Genomic DNA, 25,600 nt, shown 5'->3' with positions numbered 1-25,600 from the left:
GGGCTGACAGTGTTATAGATTTCTATTATTGTCAACAAATCTCATCCGTCTCTGTATCCGACAGCTGATTTAGCCGATTCATCTGTGCCACAGAGCTCCATTCTTTCCCCAAAACACATAAATTAGCTACAGAATTACACTAGCATGGTAACACATTCCTTTCTTATGATTATTAAAAATGTGCAGTGTAGTTTATTTTGAGTAAATCCCATATTTACCGCCCTGCCGCTGTAAATACTCACTAGCGCACCAAATGTGGATTAATCCACTGCTGAAAGTAGTCCCCAACACATTCACTATTTGCTCCGGTTTGAGTAGTGTTTGGAGTAAGCCTGTTAAAAACTACAGTGCCCAGCTTTCTTCTTTCTTTTGTAATGAAACAATATATTTGCAGCCTGTGTCTTAAGGGCTACATCTCCATTAGGATCAAACGGGCGCGGCGCTGAGAGAAAGAGGAAGTTGGAAAATTGAGATTTTTCTCGTGAGATTTGCTGACAACTCGTAAAATATAATCTAGCCTTATACCTTAATGTGTATATCATAAATAAAGTACCACTCTCAGAAGGATGGCAGGATGCTCCGTGCTTCTCTGTGACGTAGTGATGAGCGTGGCTCCGCCTGCGACAGTCCTGCCTCCACCAGCAACTGCACAAGAGAAGACTCACAAACTCAAAATCCTAAAAAAAAAAAAAAAAATCCTCGTCACGTTCTTCACTTGTCTCATGCTGCTGCACGACTGTTCCTAAACACAAACAGTTTATCAGCCACGATCCCAGGAAGCACGCATTATACTTGGTAAAATACAAAATGTTACTCACTGTAAAAGTGTACACAGCACCATGATTAGAACACACCCGATAACGCACAACACCAGCATTGTGGCAACTGTCTGTTGTCTGTGATTGGTTGCTACGACAGCAAGCAGGTCTGCATGTTCACACCTCATCCCAATAAAGCCCGGATGACACCTGCAACAAGGAGGGGAAATACAATTTGGTAAGCACAGAAAAAAAAAACATAAAAATATCAATTAATAGATTATACAAATAGCTCAAATCACAGTGTTATCGGTTTGTTTAAAATCAAATGTTATTCGATTCTCTCTAATATCAGTCCAACTTTGTTTATGTCATGTATCTGAGAAATATAACTGCTTTGATTCAAGAGTTTACTTTTCCGGTTGATGAACAATTACTACATGAAAGATCCACAGACAAAAGAGTCCAGTTTCACTCAAGGACACTGCAAATTAACTAGGGCCATGAATGTCTAGCTGTGCATTATATTTCAATATAAATCACTATTTACAGTCATCTGTTTATATTGAAGACTAAATATATTGCAATTATTTAAGGCACTGAGTCTGTTGAACCTATTAGAACATAGACGTGATGTCATACAGCTCCTGATTTCTGTATCAATCATTTAGAAAATAAAACAATGATTTGTGAAATGTGTCCGTGGTTTATTTTGTTTCCCTTTCTTATCTGCAGAACATATTCTTTTACATATGTGAAATGGCGTCATTGCTATCACTTTACAGTCTCTCAGATTTTCCTTTCTGAGAGTAGTTTCAACTATATTAGCTGCTTAGTTTATTCTACCAGCTTTCATGACACTCAAAACACTGTTTGCATTTTTATACCAAAGACGGTAACGACTTACACACACGCAGGCGTCTCCTCCAATATCAGGAAGCGACATGTGCCGTGGAAGCAGAAATGGCGGTGGGAGTCTGGACAGTCATCAAAGTGAGACCGAACAGCCGCTGCCACAAACTCTGAGAGGTTGTAAGACAAGAGATGTTGTTGACATTTCAGAGGCTTTTGAAAGAATCTCTAATATATCTACTAATATTTAGATGTACAGTTTAACTACAGCTAGAACACTGTATGAGCCATCAGCCAAGTCCTTTTTCAGAGCATGAATTACGTTATAAAATATAATCCAAGTACGGTTAGTCCAAAATCAAAACATGACACGGGTGAATATCATAAATCTAAAAATAGCCTAAGCCTGCAGAGACCTGAAACAACGGCAAGTACTAAATCCTAAAGCTGACACCCACGCCACCAGCGGTAGGCTGAAGCCTTTTGTTACCAGTTGCGTGTGGATTTATGGTGGCTTACATCTCTCACTTTACCTGGGAGGGACAATTACAGTCAAGAAAAGTCCTGGTGAGACGCTACAAACAAAACCCCCCTCTGTCAATCAACCCACGTTATTACGCAGATCCCTTTAACAGAAATCAAAACCTGACTCTCTTTTTTTTTTTTTATTCAAGGCACGATCTCAGTTTTCACTCTGACAAAAACAACAGAAAAATAATATCCGATTAAAGGAACACCCAGAAAACCCCCCCTAAAAAAAACAGGAAATTTCTTCCACGTAAGCTGTACAGTCAGACAAATTCCTACATAACTGACTGAAACAAAGGTCAGTGTTCCCCGAGCAGTAGAAACAGATGCACAGTGTTGCATTCGGGGTGGGAAGGAGGATGAACATGCAGACAGATAGCTGCATTACAGCCTCCGTCACACACTCCATTCCAACGGTAAAATGGGCTTTTGGATCGCAGCCTACATGTATTGTCTCCTTCTTTCAGACTCTGTGAAAGCCCTCTGTTGTCCCCGAGGCATCTGCCTACCAAACCCCTCTCCCTTTCCATGTGATTTTGGCAGTGGAACGAGAGGAACACGGAGACAGAAACCAGCTTTTAGGGTGTGTGTGTGTGTGTGTGTGTGTGTGTGTAAAGTGCTTTTCAGATCATAATTCAATAGCCGCAGCTTTTTGTGATCTTGCAGAGTACACTGCTCATAATCTTTAATTTACCACAATGTCTGCCCTAACTCACGATAAGAGGATCAATTATCAGCGAGTGCCACACTGTCTGCGTGTGTTGATGCACTGCAGCTCAATGAGAAGCTTTACAGCGTCGAGAGCTCCCACGCTGGGGAGCCAATGCTCCGAAGTGAGAGCGGATCGAGGGCAGCAATGAGAACACGTTTTGATCTGATATACAGCGAATAGTTTTACTGTCAATAAGACAACCTTTCTCCTGTATCGCGACATGACATGACTGTGCTGAGGCTCACTTTTAACCGGACGGATGCTAGCCGTCGTAGTGGTGGTGGTCGTGGCAGTCGGGCCTCCGCTGCCGGTTGCCGCAGAGCTGCTTGATGAAATGTTCGGAGCGCCAGTGGAGTTCGCGTCAATGGAAATGCTGGCTTCAGTAACGGTCGGGTTGCTCGGTCCCGCTCCAAATGTAAAGAGGGAACCTGCAGGGAGGAAAACAAACGGCTCTTAACATATTATATGGTCTAGATGTGAAAGATATAGAAATTAAAAAATTGAAGAATTGAACTTCAGCAACACTGCAGTGAGAGTGGATCAAGGTCTTCAGAGCATTTGGGAATATGAAATGCAGGCTTTGCTTTGCTGGAGAAGGCTTGACGATGAGCTTGAACCTTCACTTGCATTTTGACACAACGTGGTTTAGACTTACTTTTAACTGGAGGGACGTTGGTTTTTCTAGTGGGTGCAATAGTTGTCGTTGTCGCGCTTCCGCTGCTGGTTGTTGCAGAGCTGCTTGCGTTTGGTGCAGCCGTGGAGTTTGCATCGATGGAAATGCTGGCTTCGATAATCGTGGAATTGCTCGGACCTGCTCCAAATGTGAAGAGGGAACCTGCGGAGGGGAAAATAAAACGCCGTTATACAAAGAAATGACAACAAATCCCTGCAGGAATATAATAACAAAAGTACCAAAGAGCTCACTGTAAACTCACCATCGAGTACCACAGACATACTAAAAGTACCTATAGGAATATAAAAAATATATATTATTGTATTGTAATTTTCTTCCAACATAAGGAGAACCGGGTGTCACATATTCTACTATATGATGAACAACCTCCAGGTTAGTCTCAGTAATCTTCCCCTGTGCAGCTATGATCATGTGCCTTGTGTGATATCGATGCTTCATTGAGTAACTGCTACCCAACAATAGTAACAGGGTCAAGCATTCACTAAAAGGATGAGACCAAAGCACTATAAATACGCACAGCAGGTCCTGTGGAGACACGCAATCACAACTACAGATTGAAACCTGCTCATATACACAGAAAAGGTGTAAAAGAACGGGGTACAACATTCTTAATTATAAGAAATATGATCATTTTTTTCGCACCATGACAATGTATAACACAGAAATCCATCAAAAATAACACTTAAGTTTAAATATAGAGGATAAACACTATCAAGCACAGTAAGGTCAATGCAACTAATCAAATTAGTATGGAGTACCATGGATTAACGAAACAGATTTAGGAGTATTGTACTGATCGTCATTGCAAATCATGAAGTGATCCAGTTAATTAAGAAATAACAGAATCAAACGGGACAATACTGAGAATTTGAATCACAATCAATACAATGTAGAGACTTTTTTTTTTAGAATAAGACACTGACACACAAAAAGAGTATTTTCCGGCAAAAGTTACTCACCGCTTATGAGAAAAATTGTATCCCAGAAAATCCGAGTCATCATGACGAGCTGCGGTCTAAACTGATGTAAATTGACGGGCAGCTTCTCCGGAATGCGGGCGTGTGTTAAGAAACCACATTAGTGTTGCAGCAGCAGCAGCAGCGACCATCAGCACAGAACACATGTAACCCTGAGATCACAACACAGACCTGTCGACTAAAGTCTTTTACACACATTTGATAGACTTGAAGTTTGGTTTTTTTTGTTTCTTTTTTTGGCCAAAAAGCAGGAGAGTCTTCAGCAGGATGTCCGAGCGTTTAACTTCACTGTGTTCAATTGAGGAAACCCGTGTAATCCTGTCAGACGCTGACCAATTAGAGACGGAGAGGGAGGGGTGAGAGGAGGGGGTGTCACCTTATTATGACCTCAATTTGAAACTAATATCGTTTTTTATTGTAGCGTGATTTAATTCAAGGATCATTTAATTTAATAAGGATAATCCATAACTTGTTTTTATCCATTTACAGGACATAATGCAACATAATATAATGTGCAGTTTTATAATTCTCCTTGAAAAAAACTAGCAACATTAAGTTAAGTAACTTAAGATAAAGTATAACTGCAAGGAAATAATATGATTATTGTTATGAATATTATTATTAGTAGTAGTAGTAGTGGTAGTAGTGGTAGTGCTAGTGGCATTTTTAGTATTTGTAGTAGTAGTATGGTAAAATGAGATTTATTTTTGTGAAGGTTTATTTTGAAGATGATCTTCTCAGGTTTATTGAAACTATTCACATAATTGAATTCATGTTTGCTACATTCATACGCATTGCATTATGTTCTTTAAATTAGATAGAAAACTACATAACATGGCACACCTTGCCTGTCATTTTAGTAACGTTAAAGGTTGTTGGAGTGACATGATGAGGAGTTGCTGTGTTACATTTGTTGCCACTGTTCAGTTGACTGACTGTGGAGAAATGCATTAAAGTACCCACACACACTGTGCAGGTGCTCTCTCCGAACGTCGTTTTAATCCAGCAACTAACGATACAAGTTGTTATTTTATAAAAAGAGTAACCTGGCGGCAGCAGGTTTGTGGTCAGATTTTTTTGCAGGGATTAATGAGCTAACTTCCTGTGATGGTGCGTTTTTTTCTCTCCTCGCTGTGGGCTGCTCCTGCTGCAAGCTAAAGGCTAAGCTAGTGAACTTCAAATTGACCCTTCGCTAAGCCCCGCCTCTTCCCCACCCGCTACTCCATGGAGTTGTCATGGAGCCCACACTGCTACTAACTGCACTCTGTGATATATATACAGTTGTGGTCAAAAGTTTACATACACTTGTAAAGAACATAATGTCATGGCTCTCTTGAGTTTCCCCTTTATTTCTACAGCTCTGATTTTTCTCTGATAGAGTGATTGGAACAGATACTTCTTTGTCACAAAAAACATTCATGAAGTTTGGTTCTTTCATGACTTTATTATGGGTTAACAGAAAAAGTGATCAAATCTGCTGGGTCAAAAATATACATACAGCAGTGCTAATATTTGGTTACATGTCCCTTGGCCATTTTCACTTCAATTAGGGGCTTTTGGTAGCCATCCACAAGCTTCTGGCAAGCTTCTCGTTGAATCTTTGACCACTCCTCTTGACAGAATTGGTGCAGTTCAGTTAAATTTGATGGCTTTCTGACATGGACTTGTTTCTTCAGCATTGTCCACATGTTCTCAATGGGATTTAAGTCAGGACTTTGGGAAGGCCATTCTAAAACCCTAATTCTAGCCTGATTTAGCCATTCCATTACCACTTTTGATGTGTGTTTGGGGTCATTGTTCTGTTGGAACATCCAACTGCGCCCAAGACCCAACCTTCGGGCTGATGATTTTAGGTTATCTTGAAGAATTTGAAGGTAATCCTCCTTCTTCATTATCCCATTTACTCTCTGTAAAGCACCAGTTCCATTGGCAGCAAAACAGCCCCACAGCATAATACTACCACCACCGTGCTTGACGGTAGGCATGGTGTTCTTGGGGTTAAAGGCCTCACCTTTTCTCCTCCAAACATATTGCTGGGCATTGTGGTCAAACAGCTCGATTTTTGTTTCGTCTGACCACAGAACTTTCCTCCAGAAGGTCTTATCTTTGTCCACGTGATCAGCAGCAAACTTCAGTCGAGCCTTAAGGTGCCGCTTTTGGAGCGAGGGCTTCCTTCTTGCACGGCAGCCTCTCGGTCCATGGAGATGCAAAACACGCTTGACTGTGGACACTGACACCTGTGTTCCAGCAGCTTCTAATTCTTGGCAGATCTGCTTTTTGGTGGTTCTCGGTTGACTCTTCACCCTCCTGACCAATTTTCTCTCAGCAGCAGGTGATAGCTTGCGTTTTCTTCCTGATCGTGGCAGTGGCAAAACAGTGCCATGCACTTTATACTTACAAACAATTGTTTGCACTGTTGCTCTTGGGACCTGCAGCTGCTTTGAAATGGCTCCAAGTGACTTTCCTGACTTGTTCAAGTCAATGATTTGCTTTTTCAGATCCATGCTGAGCTCCTTTGACTTTCCCATTGTAGCGTTTGTGGGCGTTTGTATCCAAAGAGCCCTATTTAAATGGCCTCAGAGAAGACACCAGTTGTAGTCACTCATAATCACTCACAAGAAGTTAAGAGGCCATGCTATGAAGCTCATTTCATTGACACAACTTTCTAAGTCACCAAAATTGCTAATTCATGTTGCTGTATGTATATTTTTGACCCAGCAGATTTTGTCACTTTTTCTGTTAACCCATAATAAAGTCATGAAAGAACCAAACTTCATGAATGTTTTTTGTGACAAAGAAGTATCTGTTCCAATCACTCTATCAGAGAAAAATCAGAGTTGTAGAAATAACTGGAAACTCAAGAGAGCCATGACATTATGTTCTTTACAAGTGTATGTAAACTTTTGACCACAACTGTATATACTGTCTATTTTTTATTATTTTTTTTCAACTGAATAAAGGTGATTCCAGAGAGAGATCCAGGATGTCAAACTAAATGAGCAGCAAAGACAGGTTACCAAGATAAAGATAGAAGCGGACGAAGCAGAACATCGCAGTGTCAAAATGAACCACCACATAAAACCTGGCAATCAAAACAGAACACAATGAAATGAAGGAACAACAATGTTCCTGTAAGAATGGGTAAGTCTTAATTCATTACAATCATGGAAAAGTAAAAGCAATAGCTTTGCGGCCGCGCCTGTAGTGTTGCGTCTTCGTGTGATCGAGGCCATACTCGAGTTTACGTAGAAACGTAATGTTGTAGAAATGCATATCTCTTTCCAGCCTCTCCTGGTAATGAGTATCGATATATCACGTCCCTTAGGCCTAACGTTTAACCATGACTAGCTCGAAACCAGCCTGAAAATGAAGAAATCATGTGACGAGTGAATGAGTCTATGGAGCAGGGATGACGTATTATTGTAGGTCAATACACTGGTGCTCTCCTCAAAAAAAAACAATAGGATTTTGGATTATTTTTTCCAGTTATAGATAATTAGCCATAGCTAGTTACCATAAATTTGCCACAAACTGCCATTTCCTCCTGGCTCCAACATAACCCATGTAATGCCACCGTTGCCCACACGCCTAGGTGCTGCTGCTTGTAGTTATCGGGATAGCTTATCGACTACTGAAAGTTTGAGTGTTATAGTATTCAATGCCATTAAAATATTCCCAAAAATGTCATTGTATATGATGTCCTAAAATGTGACAAAAAATGTGACAGTATAGTATGCCATTAAAAAAAAAAAAATCACTGTTGTGATCCGTGAAAATGTCTTAATACACGTTTCGTGTGCAACCCTCAATCATATACTGGCTCCTTAAATTAGCACTCAGTCATCAAACCCTCTAGAAACTAGAAAGTCTCTGGTATTAGTTGTTGCAGTATAGCTGTTGTGGTTTAAGTAGCGGTCGATGTTTTAGTAGTTATAGTTTGTGAAGTAGTGATGGGCACAGATGTTTGTAAAGGTATTATTAAAAATGATAATGAATATGTTGTCCTCTTCTTTTCTCCCCAGATGGATGCAGAGTTCCGGGACTAAAACTGAGGACGACCGAGTTTCTTCATCCACGTCTTCGTCGTTTTCTTCGACTGTGTGAATGGACCCAGAGGGGTCATAACACTGTTCCCATCGAAATCAGAACATATCTATCAAATACAATTTGTAATCCACTGAAACATTCTTCCTGTTGTTCCCGTTATATTTCATTTAATCATTAATTCATCCATTTTCCCATATCATATGCTTTCTCCACACACTGCCATGTTTTATTCTTTATTAATTATGGAATTTCTTATTTCTGTTTCCAAACAAATGCATGGATCCATTGTTCCCTTCCCTTTCCTAAATCCACGTCTTCCTCTCTGTAATCATCCTTTCCATTATGTTCCCAACATGTGACGTGAGTGCAATTGGTCTGTAACTGTCTGGGTCCTCTTCCCATACTTTATTATATATTCCTAATAGTTTGCTTTCTGTTTGAGCTCCTATATGTTTCGACATTACATAACCATAAGGTTAACCATTAAACACTCTCATCGTTCTATCCTCCCTGCTTTTATTTTGATATATTTATTTTTACTTCCGTGTTCCTGAAGTATCTTTCTTCATTCTACAATTAAAAAAAGAAAAAGGACAACGTTTCTAATGAAATTAAATTCGTTGTCTAGATCAATACCGTATTAATTCCAGCATCATTCATTGCCATTGCGCAACACAGGGATCCCGTTATAAATTTGTTTTAATTTGCATCAGGAGAATGCAAATGATTGATTTTATTTGCATCTATTTCTTCAGAGTGTGAGTAAATCATTGGAGTGGCATTTGTAGACCGCTGGTAAGACGTCAACTCAAGGTTTGTCCAACTGCAGCCAATCATAAGAGGCACGCCACACGCACGCATTACGCGCGTGCTCGAGCTTGTGATCGTTATTTAGGTGGGCTGAGCTGTGTGGTTTGTTGTCTGATATCAAGTTATTATTTTATTTATTTTTTTACCATTTTACTACTTCTTTTAGATAACAATGTCGCCTGCCGGCGCACAGAAGGTAATTAAACACATTCTACTTTTCAATAATGCTTGTGTGGTTTGTAGACTGGGGTAGTATTATGCAGGAAATACTTTCAGAAAAACTGGATTATTTCGTGGCGGTGTAATTCCTAAGAGGTGCAGCGCTACTTAAAGATATATTGTTTTAATTAATGTGCCAATATTTTACACATGACCTTGCTTTGCCAGACAAAGTGACATCAAACCATCACCCTCAGTGGTGGAATGTTACTAAGTACATTTACTCAAGTATACTGTGCTAAAGTGCAATTTCCAGGTACTTGTACCTTACTTGAATACTTCCATTTGATGCTGTTTTATACTTTTACTGCACCACAATTCAGACTAATACTTTGCACTCCACTTCATTCATCGGAGGGCTAAAGTTAATCTGCAGATTTATATAATGCATAATCTAAATCAGCTAATTAACGTTGATGCTTTATTGTATGTTAAACCAGCTAGCAAAAGATAAAGTAATGGAAATGTGCCCCACTTCTAAGAGCCACAACATGGAAGTACACATTAATGCATCACTAATTATAATCCAGTAATGTGAAATATACTGTATTATTCTGAAATGGGTCATTCTGCATCATGAACACTTTCACTTTTTGTACTTTAACTTAATTTGAATGCTATGATTTTAGTGCAGGACTGTTACTTCTCACTGAGTATTTCGACACTATAATTCTGCTACTTATCTAAATTGACCTACTTGTTCAACCAGTGATGACTCTGCAGAAAACTTGTGCCCAACAACAGAAAATGAATTGGGCAGATTCAATTTATTGAAAAAAAATATCAGGCAACCTTTGCAAGTCATATTGTCATATACTGCAGGTGTACTTCTGACATTGTCTATCATGCATTTTGGATTATAGGTTACAGTAAATCAAGAAATCAAATAGAGGAAACGCTGTGTTTTTAGAAAATTGATAGGCAACTTGATAGATGTGTACAATCTAATATGTATCTATGTGTTTATATAAACAGAGAGGTTCTTTGACATTGGTGCTAATGGTTGCTTCTGCAGCCTTTGGAGGAACTCTTCAATATGGCTACAACCTCGCAATAATGAATGCTCCCACAACTGTAAGTTTCTGAGTCCAATTGCCAATTTAAAGTCATGTATGTGTGTGTTCATAATTTGAAATATAGACGTACGTATATTACATTCACAGTGTAAATTGGCACAAACAAGAATTAGGCTACTTCATTCGCATTGTAACACATCCAATCTTAGTGCTTTGTTTTATAGAAAACTAATTCTGAATGCAGGATCCTCATTGTTTCATTAAGCCGAGCAGCTGCACTCACAAATAAAGAGCACAAACTTCCACCATCAACAAATTATTCTTGCAAATGTTTTATTCTGGTCATTTGGAATGAAAGTTCAGCTGATATATTGATGCTGCAAATTGACCCTTCAAGCTTTAGAGTCCAGCTTCTCACGACCAAAGTGCAAACGCACGGACGAACAGACTGAGGTAATAAGTGTCAGCTTTTAATCGCTGCACTCAATCTCAGTGGAGCTTTAAAGGTTGACTGTCTTATCTTTTCACACAGTTTATTCAAACCTTCGTCAACGAGACATTCTTGGAGCGGTGGGACATCCAGTTGGAGGATTACCAGGTGACTCTGGTCTGGACAATTATTGTCTCCATCTTCTCGTTGGGAGGCTTTGCGGGGTCTCTTATCGCAGGACCAATGACCATACGCTTTGGGAGGTAATATAAGAACGCCGCATCGCGCGGAGGATGACACATTGACATTTCCATTGCAACACGCAGAGAGTGAATGATTTGACCCGTTGATATAAGATGCACATATGAATGAATAAAGAGCTTGACCATTTACTTTCCTCTATCATGGGCGTATATGCATATGACCCTGGAATGAATTTAAACCTCATAGAAACACATATCTGCATCAATCCTGCCTGCATACTCCATCTATAGCTGTAATTGACTTTAAAGCAATAAGTTGGCACAACACAAGTAAATCAGGCTTTAACTACGTAGTTAATGCTATAAGGACCATTTGATTAACGATTTGGGGATTATGTAAATCATTTCCACACAATAAGACGTCTACCGACATGATATCCCAGAAATATGGCGAAACGGTCCATGAGTCTACATTTCGTAATACTGAAACTCTCCAACAGTTGTGAGCAATATATTCATTTTTGTCCTTTTTTCCATTCCCAAGGAAGAAATGCCTGTTGTTGAACAACGTTTTCCTCATGACCGGAGCACTCTTAGCCGTGACAAGTAGAGCTGCCAAGTCTTTTGAAATGATCATCATCTCACGTGTCCTGGTTGGGATAAATGCCGGTATTTGTCATTTGTGTCGCTCAATGTCTATGTTTGCTACTCTGCCGTAATAATCATTTTTAAAAAACAACAGAAACTTTATTAACTTTTAACGTTTTTCAGGGATCAGCATGAATGTGCAACCCATGTATTTTGGAGAGAGTGCACCAAAGCACTTACGAGGGGCGATCTCCTTGTCATCGGCTGTTTTCACAGCATTCGGTGTTGTGTTAGGACAGGTGGTTGGACTCAGGTGTGGAAACTGTCAGACTTTTTTTTTTTTTATTTGTCAAAATATATTTCCCTACACCAAAAATATCTGCTGTAGACTTCAATTATATCCACAGTAACACCCCAGATTATTTATTTATAGAGAGATTCTGGGCAGTGAGCCGTGTTGGCAGTATCTTCTTGCCAGTAATGCCATTCCCGGCCTGGTCCAGCTCCTTACCCTGCCATGGTTCCCCGAGAGCCCCAGATACCTGCTCATCGACAGGGGGGACAAGGAGGCTTGTATTAAGGGTGGGTACTGTAATATGTCAACCAGTGGTGGAAGGTAACTAAGTATAGTTACTAAATGCTGCCCTAAAGTACAATTTTGATGTAAATTATTATTTCCATTATATGCTACTTTACACTTCTACTTCAGTACAATTAAGAGGGAAACATTGGACTTTTGTCACGTTCCAGACCTCTGTGAGTTGTTAGCAGTTCCACCAAAGAGGCTAAACTTCTCAAATGTTTCATTTAGATAACAGTTCAAATTATTATTAATAGTTTACAAAGCAAAGCACGCATTAGAGAAAAGTCAAAAATATGAAAAGCTACAACATTAAAATGCTTCATACACATTGTTGAATCTGCACTGCAAAATTTTAAAATGTGAGTGTGTTTTGCTGTCCTGTACTTGTACTTAAGTATGCGTTTGAATGCAGGACTTTTACATGTGATGTAGTATTTTTACGTTGTTGGATTGGCACTTTTACTTCAGTAAAGGATCTCCACTTGTATTAAATCTCTTTTATATTGAGAAAAAGTAAATAACAACACGTAGCCAGTGAGCCAGAGACTCAGAACTACAACTTCTCAGGTAAAATGAAAATGTTTTGTTTTTTTCTTTTCTTGGTCAGCTTTGAGACGGCTGCGAGGCTGTGAGCTCCAAAGCAGCGAGCTGGACGAGATCCTGCAGGAACAGGCTGACACCAAAGGCACGAGGGCCCGTCGACCCTGGGAGCTTTTCACGGATCGCTCAGTGCGCTGGCAGCTCATCTCCGTCATGATCATCAGCAGCGCCATGCAGCTCTGCGGTAATGACTCGGTAAGGAAAGATAGAACATATTGTTATACAAGCCGCGGAGATCGGTGTTACTGATACCGAGCTACTGTATCAGATGCTCTGTTGGCCTCTGCAATGACGGAAGGTTGATTAGAAATTTGAGATGATCCATCAGTGGTTTGTGTCGTGTGTAGGTTCCTTTACGTTCCTGCAGATCGTATTAATAATGTAAAGCGCTGCTGAAGCATCGTCCCTCGCTGTAATCTGCACGGAATAATAGTGTAAAGACAACCTATTGTTTTGACTAAAAGACTTTGTCGTCTCTTTGTCCTTCTTTCTTTGTGTATATGAGAGTGAATAATGGATCCAAACTTATTTTCAGAGTTGCAACAAGTTGCCTTCTCATCAGAAACTGCTGACTAAACACTCCTGTGTTTCAAGGCTTTTAACCACGTGCTTGGCAGTTTTAAGGACTGGGTCAGGGTATTAACATAGCTGCTTTTTGTACAAGATGCTGGTTTAATCCTCTTATTGACAACACTTGCAATGATGTTCCGCAGCACTCTAATATTATCTTGTGTGCTTTTTCTTTCAGATTTACTTCTATGCATCATACATTTTCAAAGAGGCAGGAATATCTGATGATCAAATTCAATATATCACAATTGGCACTGGTACATGTGAATTCACAGCGTGTATAATGTGTGTAAGTATCCGTCATTTAAGCACATGTTATGCAAGCGGTTAGAGGCAAAGAGACTGTTTGTTGTTTGCATTCCTTTTAAAGCTTTAAGGGAGACTAAGGACTAAGAAAAGTCCAATGTACTAGTTTACATACAACAGCTTTTATATTTGGTTTCACAGATGAGAACACTTAGACATATGATGTTTACGCAAGCCCAATATGAACAATGTACAATAGGATATACACATTTCTGAGTAGCTATCAAGACATGAGAGGAGAAAGGAACTGGAACTATTCATATCTTTGAACGGACTATTGTTTTCTCACTTGAGATATTATGTTAAAGGTGTGTTCTGACATTTTGGTAAATATGCTTTTTTTTTAATTAAAGTTAGCTAAGTTGATTGTCGGGTCTGTTAAATATACGTAAAGCTCCAGCATGTAGCTGGTTAGCTTAGCTTAGCTTAGCACTAAAACGAAGGCAGCTTGAATGCTTCTTTTTTTTTAACACGAGGCGCTCGGTAAAGCAACGGCAGTGGTGGGCTGCTGAAACCCGCTCTGATCAGGCCCTAAGAAACAGCTAGCCTGGCTCTGTCCAAAAGTAGCTAAATGGTACTAATCCCTCTAAAACTCACTGTGGCTGTGTGATCAAAATCGCATACTAATGTGCTGCCTCCTATACAACCAAACTGTACTGCACACTGCCTACTAAATGGGAAAGTTAAGTATATTACTAGCAGACTGTTCATACTGAAGTATTCTCAGGCAGGACCATCGTGTGACTTTATCACATGACTGTATCACAGACGTCTCCAAAAACTTTGCAGCAAACAGATGTTATTTGGATAGACTGAGCGCACATTCGGATTCCAAATGGCAAATTTCTCCCCAGAAAATATATTAAAACTTAATAAAGTGACTCATTAGTAGCTTTTAGCCCGGTTCAAAACCTCTGCTATTTCATCCTGGCATTTCTTGCGCACACAAAATCCACGAACTTTGCCATTGGAGCACACTTCATACTCAATTTGACGTCATACTTAGTATGAATTGTATGTTGTTGAGTCCGTACACAGCCTAAAGGATTAATTATATGTTTTTTGTTTACAGAAACAGAATTGTAAGAAACTGGAGTCTCCACTGGTAACCAGGACTTCAAGAAGTTCCTGCACCTAGCCAAGACATAGTGCGGTACAACACCCCTCAGTTTTTGTGCAGATTAAGCAATCAAGATTTGATGTGTTAATTAACAAACTTAAGAGGTGCTGGTAGGTGGAATTTAGTGCACTCGGAAAGAGCTAGCTGTTTCCCCCTGTGATCAGGCTTTATGCTAAGCTAACGTGCTGCTAGCTCCAGTTACATATTTCCTGCACAGACTTGATAGTCAACCTTCTAAACTAGCTAACTCTCTGACCGTAAGTGAATAAGGATATTTACCAATATGTCAAACGATTCCTTTACTAAAATCAGTGTCTAATTATTAGTTTCATGATATCTATGAATCTACTAACTGAACACAAAAAAAAAAAATGACACGGCGTGATATCATCTATTCATTCATCAACAGGAAGTTCCTGATTTGTATTTGTTCTGTGGCTGTTGCTCAGGACTTTATGTACCTTTCTGCAAAGTCTTAATTTGTTACAATTATAGAAACAGAGTCTGATTTCCATATTTTAATGTTTTTCAGAACCTGCTGGTGGAGCGCAAAGGTCGGAGGTTCATGCTGATGGGAGGATACATCCTCATGACTGTCTGGTCTGTTGTCTTCACCATTGCTCTGTTGTTCGAGGTATCATAAATCACTCAATTGACATACATAATAACCTATATTTACATGCATGTATTTGCAAAGTAACAATGAAAATGATCTGGTTTGTTTTTTTCTTGCTGCAAACAGCACTACACATCCTGGATGCCATATATTAGCATGACCTGCATCTTCACCTACATTCTCAGCTTTGGCTTGGGACCAGGTAAGTTTAATGTTTCTGGAGACTTGCCAATGTCTTCTAGATTTAATTTCAATAATACATATTTAATTTGCAATAAGTTTAAATCATTTTCTCACCTAAAGTCTTTGCTGCACAACAGCTGTTTCTATTTGCATAACAACTCAAATTGTCGACTCATTGCACATTTCAGCTAAAACTAATTCAGTCTAATACAACAGTCCTGCATAAAATCTACCTTTATGAAGATATGCATGCTCAGTTTTTGTTGAAACTGTTTAAAAGGTATTGATTCAACCGTTTGATGATTTTGGAGGATGACAGTTTAACGCGATAGTAATAAATATGACTTGCTTTCCTGTAAACGTCTACAAAAATCCATTAAGTCAGGCTATAATAGCTAATGTTCATATGTCTCCTTCTATTTTTAAGGATGTGATGATGAAGCAAACTCAATATGACCGTCTGTCTTTATTTTCTCAGCTGGGGTGACTGGCGTTCTGCCCACAGAGATCTTCAATCAGACTGCTCGGCCGGCAGCCTACATGATCGCCGGCTCCATGATGTGGCTCAACCTTTTCATCATCGGGACGATCTTTCCGTTTCTAGTGGTCAGTCCGTCGCTTCATCCACCCATCCGGTTACCAAAGCGTGCAATGACGATGAACAAGCATGAATACGCTTAAACACTCACCTGCAACGTAATTAATAAAACTAAATTAATGCACTATTCAAAACACACAACGGTTTTTAAGGTTAATACTCTTGCAGGGGATTACTGGTGCACACCGATCTCCCTCCTTCCTGTCTTCAACTCTACGGCATCTAATAACAGGCACAAATCTAAAAAATAACATGTTTTAATGGTACATTTATTTTGAAATGAAACATAACATCTTTCAACAACCTGGCATGAGAAGGGGGACTACAAGCTAACAGGCAGGTTAAAATGCAACATTGACGACTTCTTCGAATCGGAAAAGTCGCCCTATAGCGCCTCCCGGAGTTCAGAGTCTGAAACTGAGGGAATCAGGGACTTTCTGCCATGATGCTCATGGCTTCATCTCTGATCCTACTGATATTTCTAATTTATGGAATTTGAGGTTACGGTTTTAGTTCATTCATTCCAGGTATATAAATCTGCACATGTGTATATGTACACAATAATAGAAAACACACAGACAGGCCTTGAGTTGGTTAAGAGTGAAGCACACGATTAGACATTCCAGGCTAGTAATTTGTATAACTTCCTACGTCTCATAACGTTCTGCTGTCTTTCTTTTACAGAGCGAGCTGAGTGAGTACTGCTTTGTGCCTTTCGGAGCGGTCTGCCTGCTGTCTGCTCTGTTTGTCGGCCTGTTTCTGCCTGAGACCAAGGGGAAGTCTCTGTCGGCCATCACGAGTGAATTCGACAAGCTCAACTTCAAAGGCCAGGATGAAAAGCGTGCTGAAGCTCAGTATCAGCTGGGTGAAGTGAGTCTCTCCACAGCCTTGTAGACAGAGACGGACACGTCCACTGTACGCCTCACTTTGACCTGATCCGTTTTGAGCAGGAAGACGTCGCGATCGAAGGAACGCTCACGTCACCGAAAGCAACTTGGATCAATTATCACCCCTTTATTTTGTGTTTTCTATCAAGAAGATTTAAAGGAATTCTCCTTGACGTCTTCTCATGTTCTTCTTAGGTTTTGCTACTTTGTGTCACTGATTGACATAAGACAAAATGAATCAACACTACTGTATAGTGGCAGAAGATAAGTGATCGGCACCCTCTGAAATCGCGTCCTTGCTTTATCCTCTCATTTTGGGGGTCAAAGGTCAAAGGAAGTTGCACATTAGGCCTTGCAGTTAAACGACCTCCAGAGTGCTGAAGTCTTTACTGTGAGGCAGGTGGTGAACCAAATCACAGAGAATGTATTTAGATCGACTGTGATATTAATTTGCACCTTATCAAATATATACTGCAAGCATCAGTGTGCACACCTCATTCATAAAAAAAATAAAAAAATACCATGATGTTGAGTATTTATACGTTTGGTAACGACTGAAATCTATAGTTTTTACATGACTGGAATAAATGCAATTTTTTTTATGCTGAATTGTGATGTTTCTGTTTTAATGATCTAACTCTGAACCAATAAAGTATCTTGTATGAACATCTCTTTTCATATTGGATTTGTCAATGTGATCCTCAAAAGGTGCCTTCTATACATAATACAATAATAAAGTGACATCAAACACAAATTAGTGTCAAATGAGTGAAAATAAAGTTATTTGTATTCATTGTTCTGGTGAGCCATCACACACAAACATTTACTCTCATTACAACATACCACAATAATTCATCTTTTGATTAATTGTATCTCGTTTTTCACACGTATTTTAACTGAAAAACAAAGTTCATAACTCAGGAAAATGTAAGGCTGAATAGATTTACGAGTAAAGCACTTTAGCTATAAATACTAACCCTCCCGTCCCATTCAATGTTTAACGTCTCTAAATAAATGATTGACATCATTGTTTTGCTTCATATTGAATGACTTTTCCTAATTTAATGGGGACAACTGGGTAAACATAAAATGAACATGATCCGGTTCAATGTCCTGTACACAATGTGTACACGTCGGTGTTCTTTGAGGTCAATTTGACCCCAGGCTGTTTTAGCTGCATAAAACATTTAAGAAATATCGACATTTTACACACATTTGTTCTGGTTGTTTTGGATGTTTTATATTTTATAATCTTCAAAAAGCTTTCGGGGCCCTAACTTGACATAACCACAACTGTAGTAATGCGAGAACCACTGACAGTTCACACGACATGGGGGAGGGGAAATCATCGTTCTCGCGAGAACTTTGATATTTCCCACGCTGTGAGGGCGTCACATCTCTTTGACCATGAAAGTGACACAGAGGAGAATGTGTCTGAGACAGAGGATGATGTTGAGGAGGACCCTGATTATGAGGCATCCTCCTCTGATGACAATGAGACCCTCGGTGTTGACCCTCCTGTTGTCTCTCAACCACCAGCAAACACACTACCTTCCAAAAAACAGCATTGGAGCTCTTCATAACGCCATCAAACAAACATAAAGTACCTGACACATAAACTTGGGTAACAATTGTAATTATAATCATTTTCTGGAGGTTTAAAAATTGCTACCCCAAGGATAAAAGATGTTAGCACATTTGAAGGAAACAGGAGGGCATAACAACATCTAACATTTTGTACAAGCAATTCCAAAATATGATTTTTATCATGTGGTGTGGAAAATAATCTGAAAATCTCTAAACCCAAGCCGCGATAGCCCTGATGACATCTCTGTGACATCATACGGGTCATTTTCCTGTCCACAGCAGAAAGTCTTCTCAGAAACGCTCGACGTATCGGGAACGCATCACTCCAGTCCTGGACAAATTACACTGGCCCCTAATTCCTTACAGAAATCCAATAAAGTTTCTATTGATCACTTTTAAATCCCTACATGGTGTGTGTCTGCTCGTCTGCTCCAAGACCCCTCAGATCAGAGAATCAAATGTTGTACTTCCCTCAATGAGTAACCTGATCTTCATATGTAAAATCAGTGGATGTATTTTTTTCTATATGTTCTATATTTACATAAGATTACGAATAATGTACAAGCTGAACATGAGCTTAAAAATGCTGCAAATAATCCTCTTCTACACATCTGACCTGTGTGTTTACTTTCTGCCTTTTCCCTCGTAATCTCACGTAGTCTTATAATCTAATGTTTTGCGTGTGTGCGTGTGTGTGTGTGTGTGTGTGTGTGTGTGTGTGTGTGTGTGTGTGTTTTCTTTAGTTGTTTTTTTAAGACACCTCCCAGTAATGTCTAACTTTACCGGCACCACTTTCTTGTAACAATCACAGGAATCAACCAGACAGACCAGGTTGAATCTAGAACAGCGGTTGGTCACGCGTGTTACACACGTCATGAACATGATGATCTTCTAACAACGTGAATGGACAACCAAAGAATCCAGATGCGTAACTTTGGCCCCCCTTTCAATAAAATGGTCCTCTCCTGCTCCGTTCTGCAGCCAGCACCCAGAGAGCCAGCACACACAAAAACATGGAATCAAGAAAGGTAGGTGAACATTGTTCAAATATTCTCTTCAATTTGTGATCCACAGTATTTTTTTAAATGCCTGCAAGTCAATCTGTATTCATGAAACACATGTCAGTCAGGTATACTTAATGGATGCTACTAATGACCTGTAAATGCATGCAGCGGTGGAGGATGCATTCGTCTTTACTCAAGTAAAAGTATAAATTCTGCTAAATAAAAATACTCCATTACGAGTAGAAGTCCTGCTGCAAACATTTAACTTTAAAGTACCTGTAGAAGAATATCGGTTTTTTTTATAAGATGTGTCTTTGTGTATCCTGACTTAATTGTCTGCTTAGCTCTGTTTTGATAGAAATGATTTTACATTGATTACAGCTTTTTAGTCATTTGAAGAGAACCTCCAGCCAGACTTCTGACCCAACATCGGTTTAACTTCCTCCACGATTGTCTCCTCAACTATAGAATTCTAGTATAATATTGTCGTGTGGGGGTCCGTGACCAAATGTGTCACCATTTAGGGGCTTCTTAACACATAATCCTGGCCAGAAACTCACTCCGGTCACGCTTTGTTGTGAACTTGTGTCTCCACTGGACAGTGAAATAAAACTCATCTGAACCACAGACTCTGACCTGAAATTAAATTCTGCATATCCCTTTATTATTAGCAAAATGTACTTAAACTATCAAAAGAATACTCGTAAATCAGGAAAAAAAGAGCACTGTTAGTGTTTATAATTATATATTACATCACCTATGACTTGTCTAGTTTAAAACAATATATGTATAGTATATATATATATATATATATATATATATATATATATATATATATATATATATATATATATATATATATGAGGTCCACTTGACATTTCAGCTGCAGCACTGGAGGCTTTACCTGCTGTCGCTGGTGTTGGGAATCGGGGGGTCGTTCCAGTATGGGATTCAAGTTTCTGTCATCGCTTCTCCAGCAGTGGTAAGATTTATATTAGCTAGACGCAAAGAATGCATGTAAAAATAAAGGTCCGCTGTGTGAACTGGAAACAGGACCGTCTCACTTTACGCCGTTTGTTTCTCCTCTTGACTGTTTCCTGTGGCGTCTGCTCAGCTAGTGTAGAGAGAGGTACCGGGTCTTATTTTCTTCCCTTCAGAAGAAGCCATGTGCTGTCATTATTCTAACAGACCTGAGTAGATCGTTTAACATAGACAATATTACGGGTTTTTTTTTTTTGTGATTCTGTCAAATTCATTGTAACCATATTGTACATAGCGCCTGAATTCTGTTTGTTATTTCTATAAAGAACAGTAAATAGTCCCTTGAAAACATGCCATAATGAGAGAAAGTCAGAAAACTGCCTGAAAAAATGATCCATACATGTATTTTTTTTTTTACTGCGATGCATTATTTACCTGAAGCAAGCTTCCGATTCAATTGTCAACCTGACAATCGGGAGACCGCTTCGGCATGACCCTCGACCTCTCTCACCTTTCCGCAGCATATTCGGAGCTTTGTGAACCAAACATGGCAGTTGAGGTACGGAGCTCCAGTGGATGATGCCACCAACCAGATCATTTGGTCCTTCATCGTGGCTGTGTTGAGTCTCGGTGCCTGGGCCGGGGCCGTTCACAGCGGCAGCCTTCCCGTCACTTACGGCAGGTGAGACACACGAGCAAAAAAAACACACACACACGCACGCACGCACGCACGCACACGCACACACACACACGCACACACACACACACACAATCTGTGGGTTACATGGGGTTGTAAATTATTAGCAAATGCTCAGCAATTACTTGCTGACATCTCTGGTTTTCAAACCTCTCAGACATGCAAATGATCCGTCTTGGAGACAAAAGAACATTAAAGTCTGGTCTATTTTCTATTGTAAGCATTTTCACACAATGAAACCAGCCAGAACCAAGGGACTTTTTCCAGCTACAAAAGGTTTCAAATATAATTACTTAAAAATGTACCGCTAATTGTTTCAAAAGCTAAAAAGCAAATGTATTATTGTTGCAAGTATTAGTATAGTATTTAACCAGTCGAGTTTCAGGTTTTGGTGCACTCATTCGCTGTATTGATCAATAAGAAGATGGATACAACTTTCATGTCTGTGCGATAAATAAGAAGTAACGGCAGGAGGCGGTTAACTTAGAGCATAAAGACTGTAAACAGCTAGACTGGCTCTGTGCAAAAGTTAAAATTAATCTGTCAACCAGCATTTGGCCAAGAAACATTCTGGCACATAACTCCTCGTAAAAGTAGGTCATTCTTTTTTTTTTTGTACAAAGAAACACAATATAACATGTTAATTAGTGAGCTTTAGCGGTGCTGGTAGGGCAGATTGTGTTACCTTTGGGACAGAGCCAGGCTAGCTGCTTCCCCCCCCCCCCCCCCCCCATTTCCAGTGTCTGTGCTACGCTAAGCTAACTGGTTGCTGGTGGTAGTCAATCTTCTCACCTGAAAAGTAAAAACGTGTGCATTTTCCTAAGACGTCAAACTATTCTTTTATTAGAAAGCAGATGTCGCAGTTTGACATCAGCATATTTGCATCAGCAGTGTGACAAAAAAATATTTAGTGTTTCTTTCTTTTGATTTTGCAGGAAAAAAGCTCTTTTGTTCAATAACGTGGTGGCGATTGTGGCTGCTCTCATCATGCTCTTCAGTCGCACGGCCCAGTCTTTTGAGATGATCTTGCTGGGAAGATTTCTCTATGGATATAATGTCGGTATGTTCCGATAATGTCAAGTGTGCATATTAGTTTTTCTGAATTATTTTTTGTCAGGTTTTTAATTGTAATTTCTCTTAATCTTGTTGTTCTCCACAGGTCTAGGCTTGAGCGTACACCTCATGTATCTCGGGGAGTGTTCTCCAAAGAAGCTCAGAGGCGTCATGACGCTCACGGGCTCAATCTTCATCGGATTTGGAAAAGTCATGGGTCAAATAATCGGCATTAAGTAAGAACTGATTGATTCTAGTATTTCCACTTTGGTATTTAGAACAAGAAAAAGCCGAGACAAACTGGGCAGAAAAAGACCCGATGAAATACTTTTTCTGGTTTCAAACTGAAGTGCAATACAATGTAAACGTTCTTACCTTAATCGCTCCTGCCACTTATCAGACTTCCTTTGTTTTGCACTCTGCTTAGGGAACTGATGGGAACAGAAGAAATGTGGCCATACCTCTTAGCCATTAGCGGTGTTCCCGCCGTGCTGCAGTTTGTGACTCTGCTCTTCTTCCCTGAGACACCTCGATACCTTTACATCGACAAAGGAGACGCCGAAGGCAGCAAAAAAGGTGAGTGGATACAGCAGACCCCGTATCTACATCCAACATCTAACATCTAACATCTAACTCTTCCTGCAACTTGTACCAGAAAGTGTGTTAAATCGCTTCAAACACAAACCTCCAGTATGATCCAGGATATGTATATGTATGTGTATGTGTATGTAAAAGCCTTGCAGTGGCTGTGGCAGGAGGACAACTTAAAGCTGGAGCTGGACGACATGCAGAAAGAGAGAGAGAGCACACAGGGGGAGAAGGCGAAGACTGTGAAGGATGTGCTCACCTCTCGCTGCGTGAGGTGGCAGCTACTGACTCTGATCATCCCCTGTGCTGGAGTTCAGCTCTGCGGCATCAACGCCGTATGTTCATCATGTCAACATACGTATCGGCAACGAGAGTTTTGTTGAACACGACGTGTTTGATGCAGTTCAATGGCTTCAAATATTGAACTCTCTCTCTCTCATCCAGCTGTATTTTTACGCCTTTGACATCTTCCGCGAGTCTGGAGTGCCTGAGGACCAGATGCACTACTTGTCCATCGGTCTTGGAGCAACAGAGCTCATCACCGTAACGCTGTGTGTAAGTATGTCTCCGAAGTAGCGTGAAGTATCATGATATTACCTGGAAGAAGATAGCAATGCAGGACAAAACATCTCAGAGCTAGTGAGACTGCTGCTTGCTCTTGAAGGATTCTAAAATCTGGGTTTTGAGTTTGGATGCACAAACATTTAAATCACAGTTTATGAACCTTTCCTGTACTGTACACAATCTGACCAGGTGATTATGGAAACATAGTTCAGTACTACCATTTTGGTGAGGATACCGAGTGCTACATACACCTTTCATATGTTATTTTTCCATGGTCACTGGGATAACAAAAATTGGACTCGAATAATTTCTCTTTATATTGTGATTCTAGTGGTTTATTATGTTACACTGTAAATGTTTTGCTGTAGCCTGTTGGAGGGAGGGATTGGTTGATTTCAAAGAATGGAAATATCCTCTTCTTATATTGTTTCCAGTACGCTGGCATACTTCTTTGGTACATAGGTACATTGATGCGTTGCTTGTACTGTAGCAGTGGTAAAGAGAAACATATATTTTATTCGACATGTTGTGCGTTTCAGTCCTTCCTGATAGATCGTGCCGGCAGAAAGAAGCTGATGGGCTACGGCTACTTACTGATGGGTGTCACCATGTGTGCACTCACTGTCATGCTCTCCATCAAGGTACATATACTCAATCAGCGCACCTGCTCAGCCCTAGAAGATAATATTATAAATATGTAATTATTTCTCTTTTCATGCAGGATCTGAATTCATGGGTCCCGTATGTCAACATCGCTCTGATCTTTTGCGTTATCTGCATCTATGGACTTGGACCTTGTGAGTTTTCTGTTGCTTGTTCCCCACAAGTGAATTACTTCATATATATGAAAACAGATTATTATTATTATTATTTTTTTTTTTTTCTCGTTACAGCTGGAGTGTCCATGGCTCTTCCTGCGGACCTCTTCCTACAAGCCTGGCGTCCTTCTGCTTATGTGATCAGTGGGACCGTCAACTGGCTTTGCATGTTCCTCGTGGGGATGTTGTTCGGCTATATTGTGGTAAGAAAGCTGCTTCTTATCACATATTATTTCAAATATTTCACATATGTTATAGCTCTATTTCTATATGGCTATTTGATCTAAATCCCCTGTTTTTATGTGCATCACTGCAGAATGGACTCGGGCAGTTCTGCTTCCTGATTTTCGTGGCTTACACCATTTTGAGTGCAGCGTTTCTGATATATTTTGTCCCCGAGACCAAAGGAAAGACAATGATAGAGATCATGGAGGACTTCAACAAACTGAATTTCAAGAACAGGGCCGCCGACACTGAAAAGACCGACGTCGATCTTGCAACTCAATTTTAACGTGTTTTTTTTTAATAGTGTATCTATCACTTTCTTTCTCGGTTTTTTTTTCTGCTCAAAACGTGGCAAATACAGTTTGTATGAAAACATCCAATTGATCACTTTATCATTTTAACCAACATGAACTTCGGGCGAGTCACGTGAATCACAGTAGCTACTCGTACATATATATAATATATACCCAAATACAACAATAGAGTGAACTGTGAATTAATAAATCATATTACCTATACTCACTGGAATAGCAGCAGACAGACTTGTCTACAGGTTTCATGTTTCAGTTAAGCTTCACCACCAACACCATGCTGCTGAGGAGGAGGAGGAGGAGGAGGAGGAGGAGGAGCAGTAAAATAGCTCCCGATATCCAGATGGATTCATCATTTCATCTTCCACAAGTAATAACTTCAAGAGAAAAGTTGGGAGCTTTTTTTCAATTGCAATTTATTTGATTCTCATCTCTGTACCAACAAGAATGGTGAGACTCAATGACAGAGTACAAA

At 39.8% G+C, this 25,600-nt stretch overlaps 3 protein-coding genes across 5 annotated transcripts in view; 2 read left to right on the top strand and 1 right to left on the bottom strand.

The window, feature by feature from the left end:
* Window positions 1-4,774, bottom strand: part of tgfa (transforming growth factor, alpha) — a 6,469-nt gene extending 1,695 nt beyond the window's left edge. The window contains exons 1-6 of one of the 2 annotated variants that reach the window (XM_068711701.1): window positions 4,504-4,774; window positions 3,506-3,685; window positions 3,096-3,278; window positions 1,666-1,780; window positions 819-968; window positions 554-645 (exon numbers count right to left, since the gene is read on the bottom strand). In XM_068711701.1, the coding sequence (XP_068567802.1) occupies window positions 554-645; window positions 819-968; window positions 1,666-1,780; window positions 3,096-3,278; window positions 3,506-3,685; window positions 4,504-4,546 (763 nt within the window). In that variant the 5' untranslated portion in view covers window positions 4,547-4,774. Of the gene's footprint in view, window positions 1-553; window positions 678-818; window positions 969-1,665; window positions 1,781-3,095; window positions 3,279-3,505; window positions 3,686-4,503 lie in introns of those variants that run through there. The other variant, XM_068711702.1, reaches the window with a different exon arrangement.
* A 4,730-nt stretch (window positions 4,775-9,504) lies between these two features.
* Window positions 9,505-17,317, top strand: LOC137873485 (solute carrier family 2, facilitated glucose transporter member 11-like). Of its 2 annotated transcripts, XM_068711699.1 has the most exons (12): window positions 9,505-9,574; window positions 10,573-10,671; window positions 11,146-11,306; window positions 11,791-11,915; window positions 12,018-12,147; window positions 12,268-12,416; window positions 13,025-13,212; window positions 13,766-13,876; window positions 15,546-15,647; window positions 15,756-15,831; window positions 16,291-16,418; window positions 17,095-17,317. In XM_068711699.1, the coding sequence occupies exons 1-12, from the start codon at window positions 9,551-9,553 to the stop codon at window positions 17,302-17,304; spliced, it is 1,503 nt and encodes a 500-aa protein (XP_068567800.1). In that variant the 5' UTR covers window positions 9,505-9,550; the 3' UTR covers window positions 17,305-17,317. The 2 variants fall into 2 exon arrangements, with proteins under 2 accessions (XP_068567800.1, XP_068567801.1); XM_068711700.1 differs by lacking the exon at window positions 9,505-9,574 and having other exon boundaries at window positions 10,627-10,671; window positions 11,146-11,211.
* Window positions 17,318-19,897: 2,580 nt separating this feature from the next.
* LOC137874080 (solute carrier family 2, facilitated glucose transporter member 11-like) lies at window positions 19,898-25,100 on the top strand. Its single transcript, XM_068712711.1, has 11 exons — window positions 19,898-19,912; window positions 21,391-21,551; window positions 22,502-22,626; window positions 22,726-22,855; window positions 23,047-23,195; window positions 23,355-23,542; window positions 23,652-23,762; window positions 24,311-24,412; window positions 24,493-24,568; window positions 24,665-24,792; window positions 24,906-25,100. The coding sequence occupies exons 1-11, from the start codon at window positions 19,898-19,900 to the stop codon at window positions 25,098-25,100; spliced, it is 1,380 nt and encodes a 459-aa protein (XP_068568812.1).
* Window positions 25,101-25,600: the final 500 nt, after the last annotated feature.

This window comes from Cebidichthys violaceus, unplaced genomic scaffold (assembly GCF_023349555.1).
Source record: "Cebidichthys violaceus isolate CVI_PGR_0920_01 unplaced genomic scaffold, fCebVio1.0.p SCAF_17, whole genome shotgun sequence".
Lineage (NCBI taxonomy): Eukaryota > Metazoa > Chordata > Actinopteri > Perciformes > Stichaeidae > Cebidichthys > Cebidichthys violaceus.
Note: the sequence above shows the minus strand (reverse complement) of the source record. Positions and strands in the feature narration are given on the sequence as shown.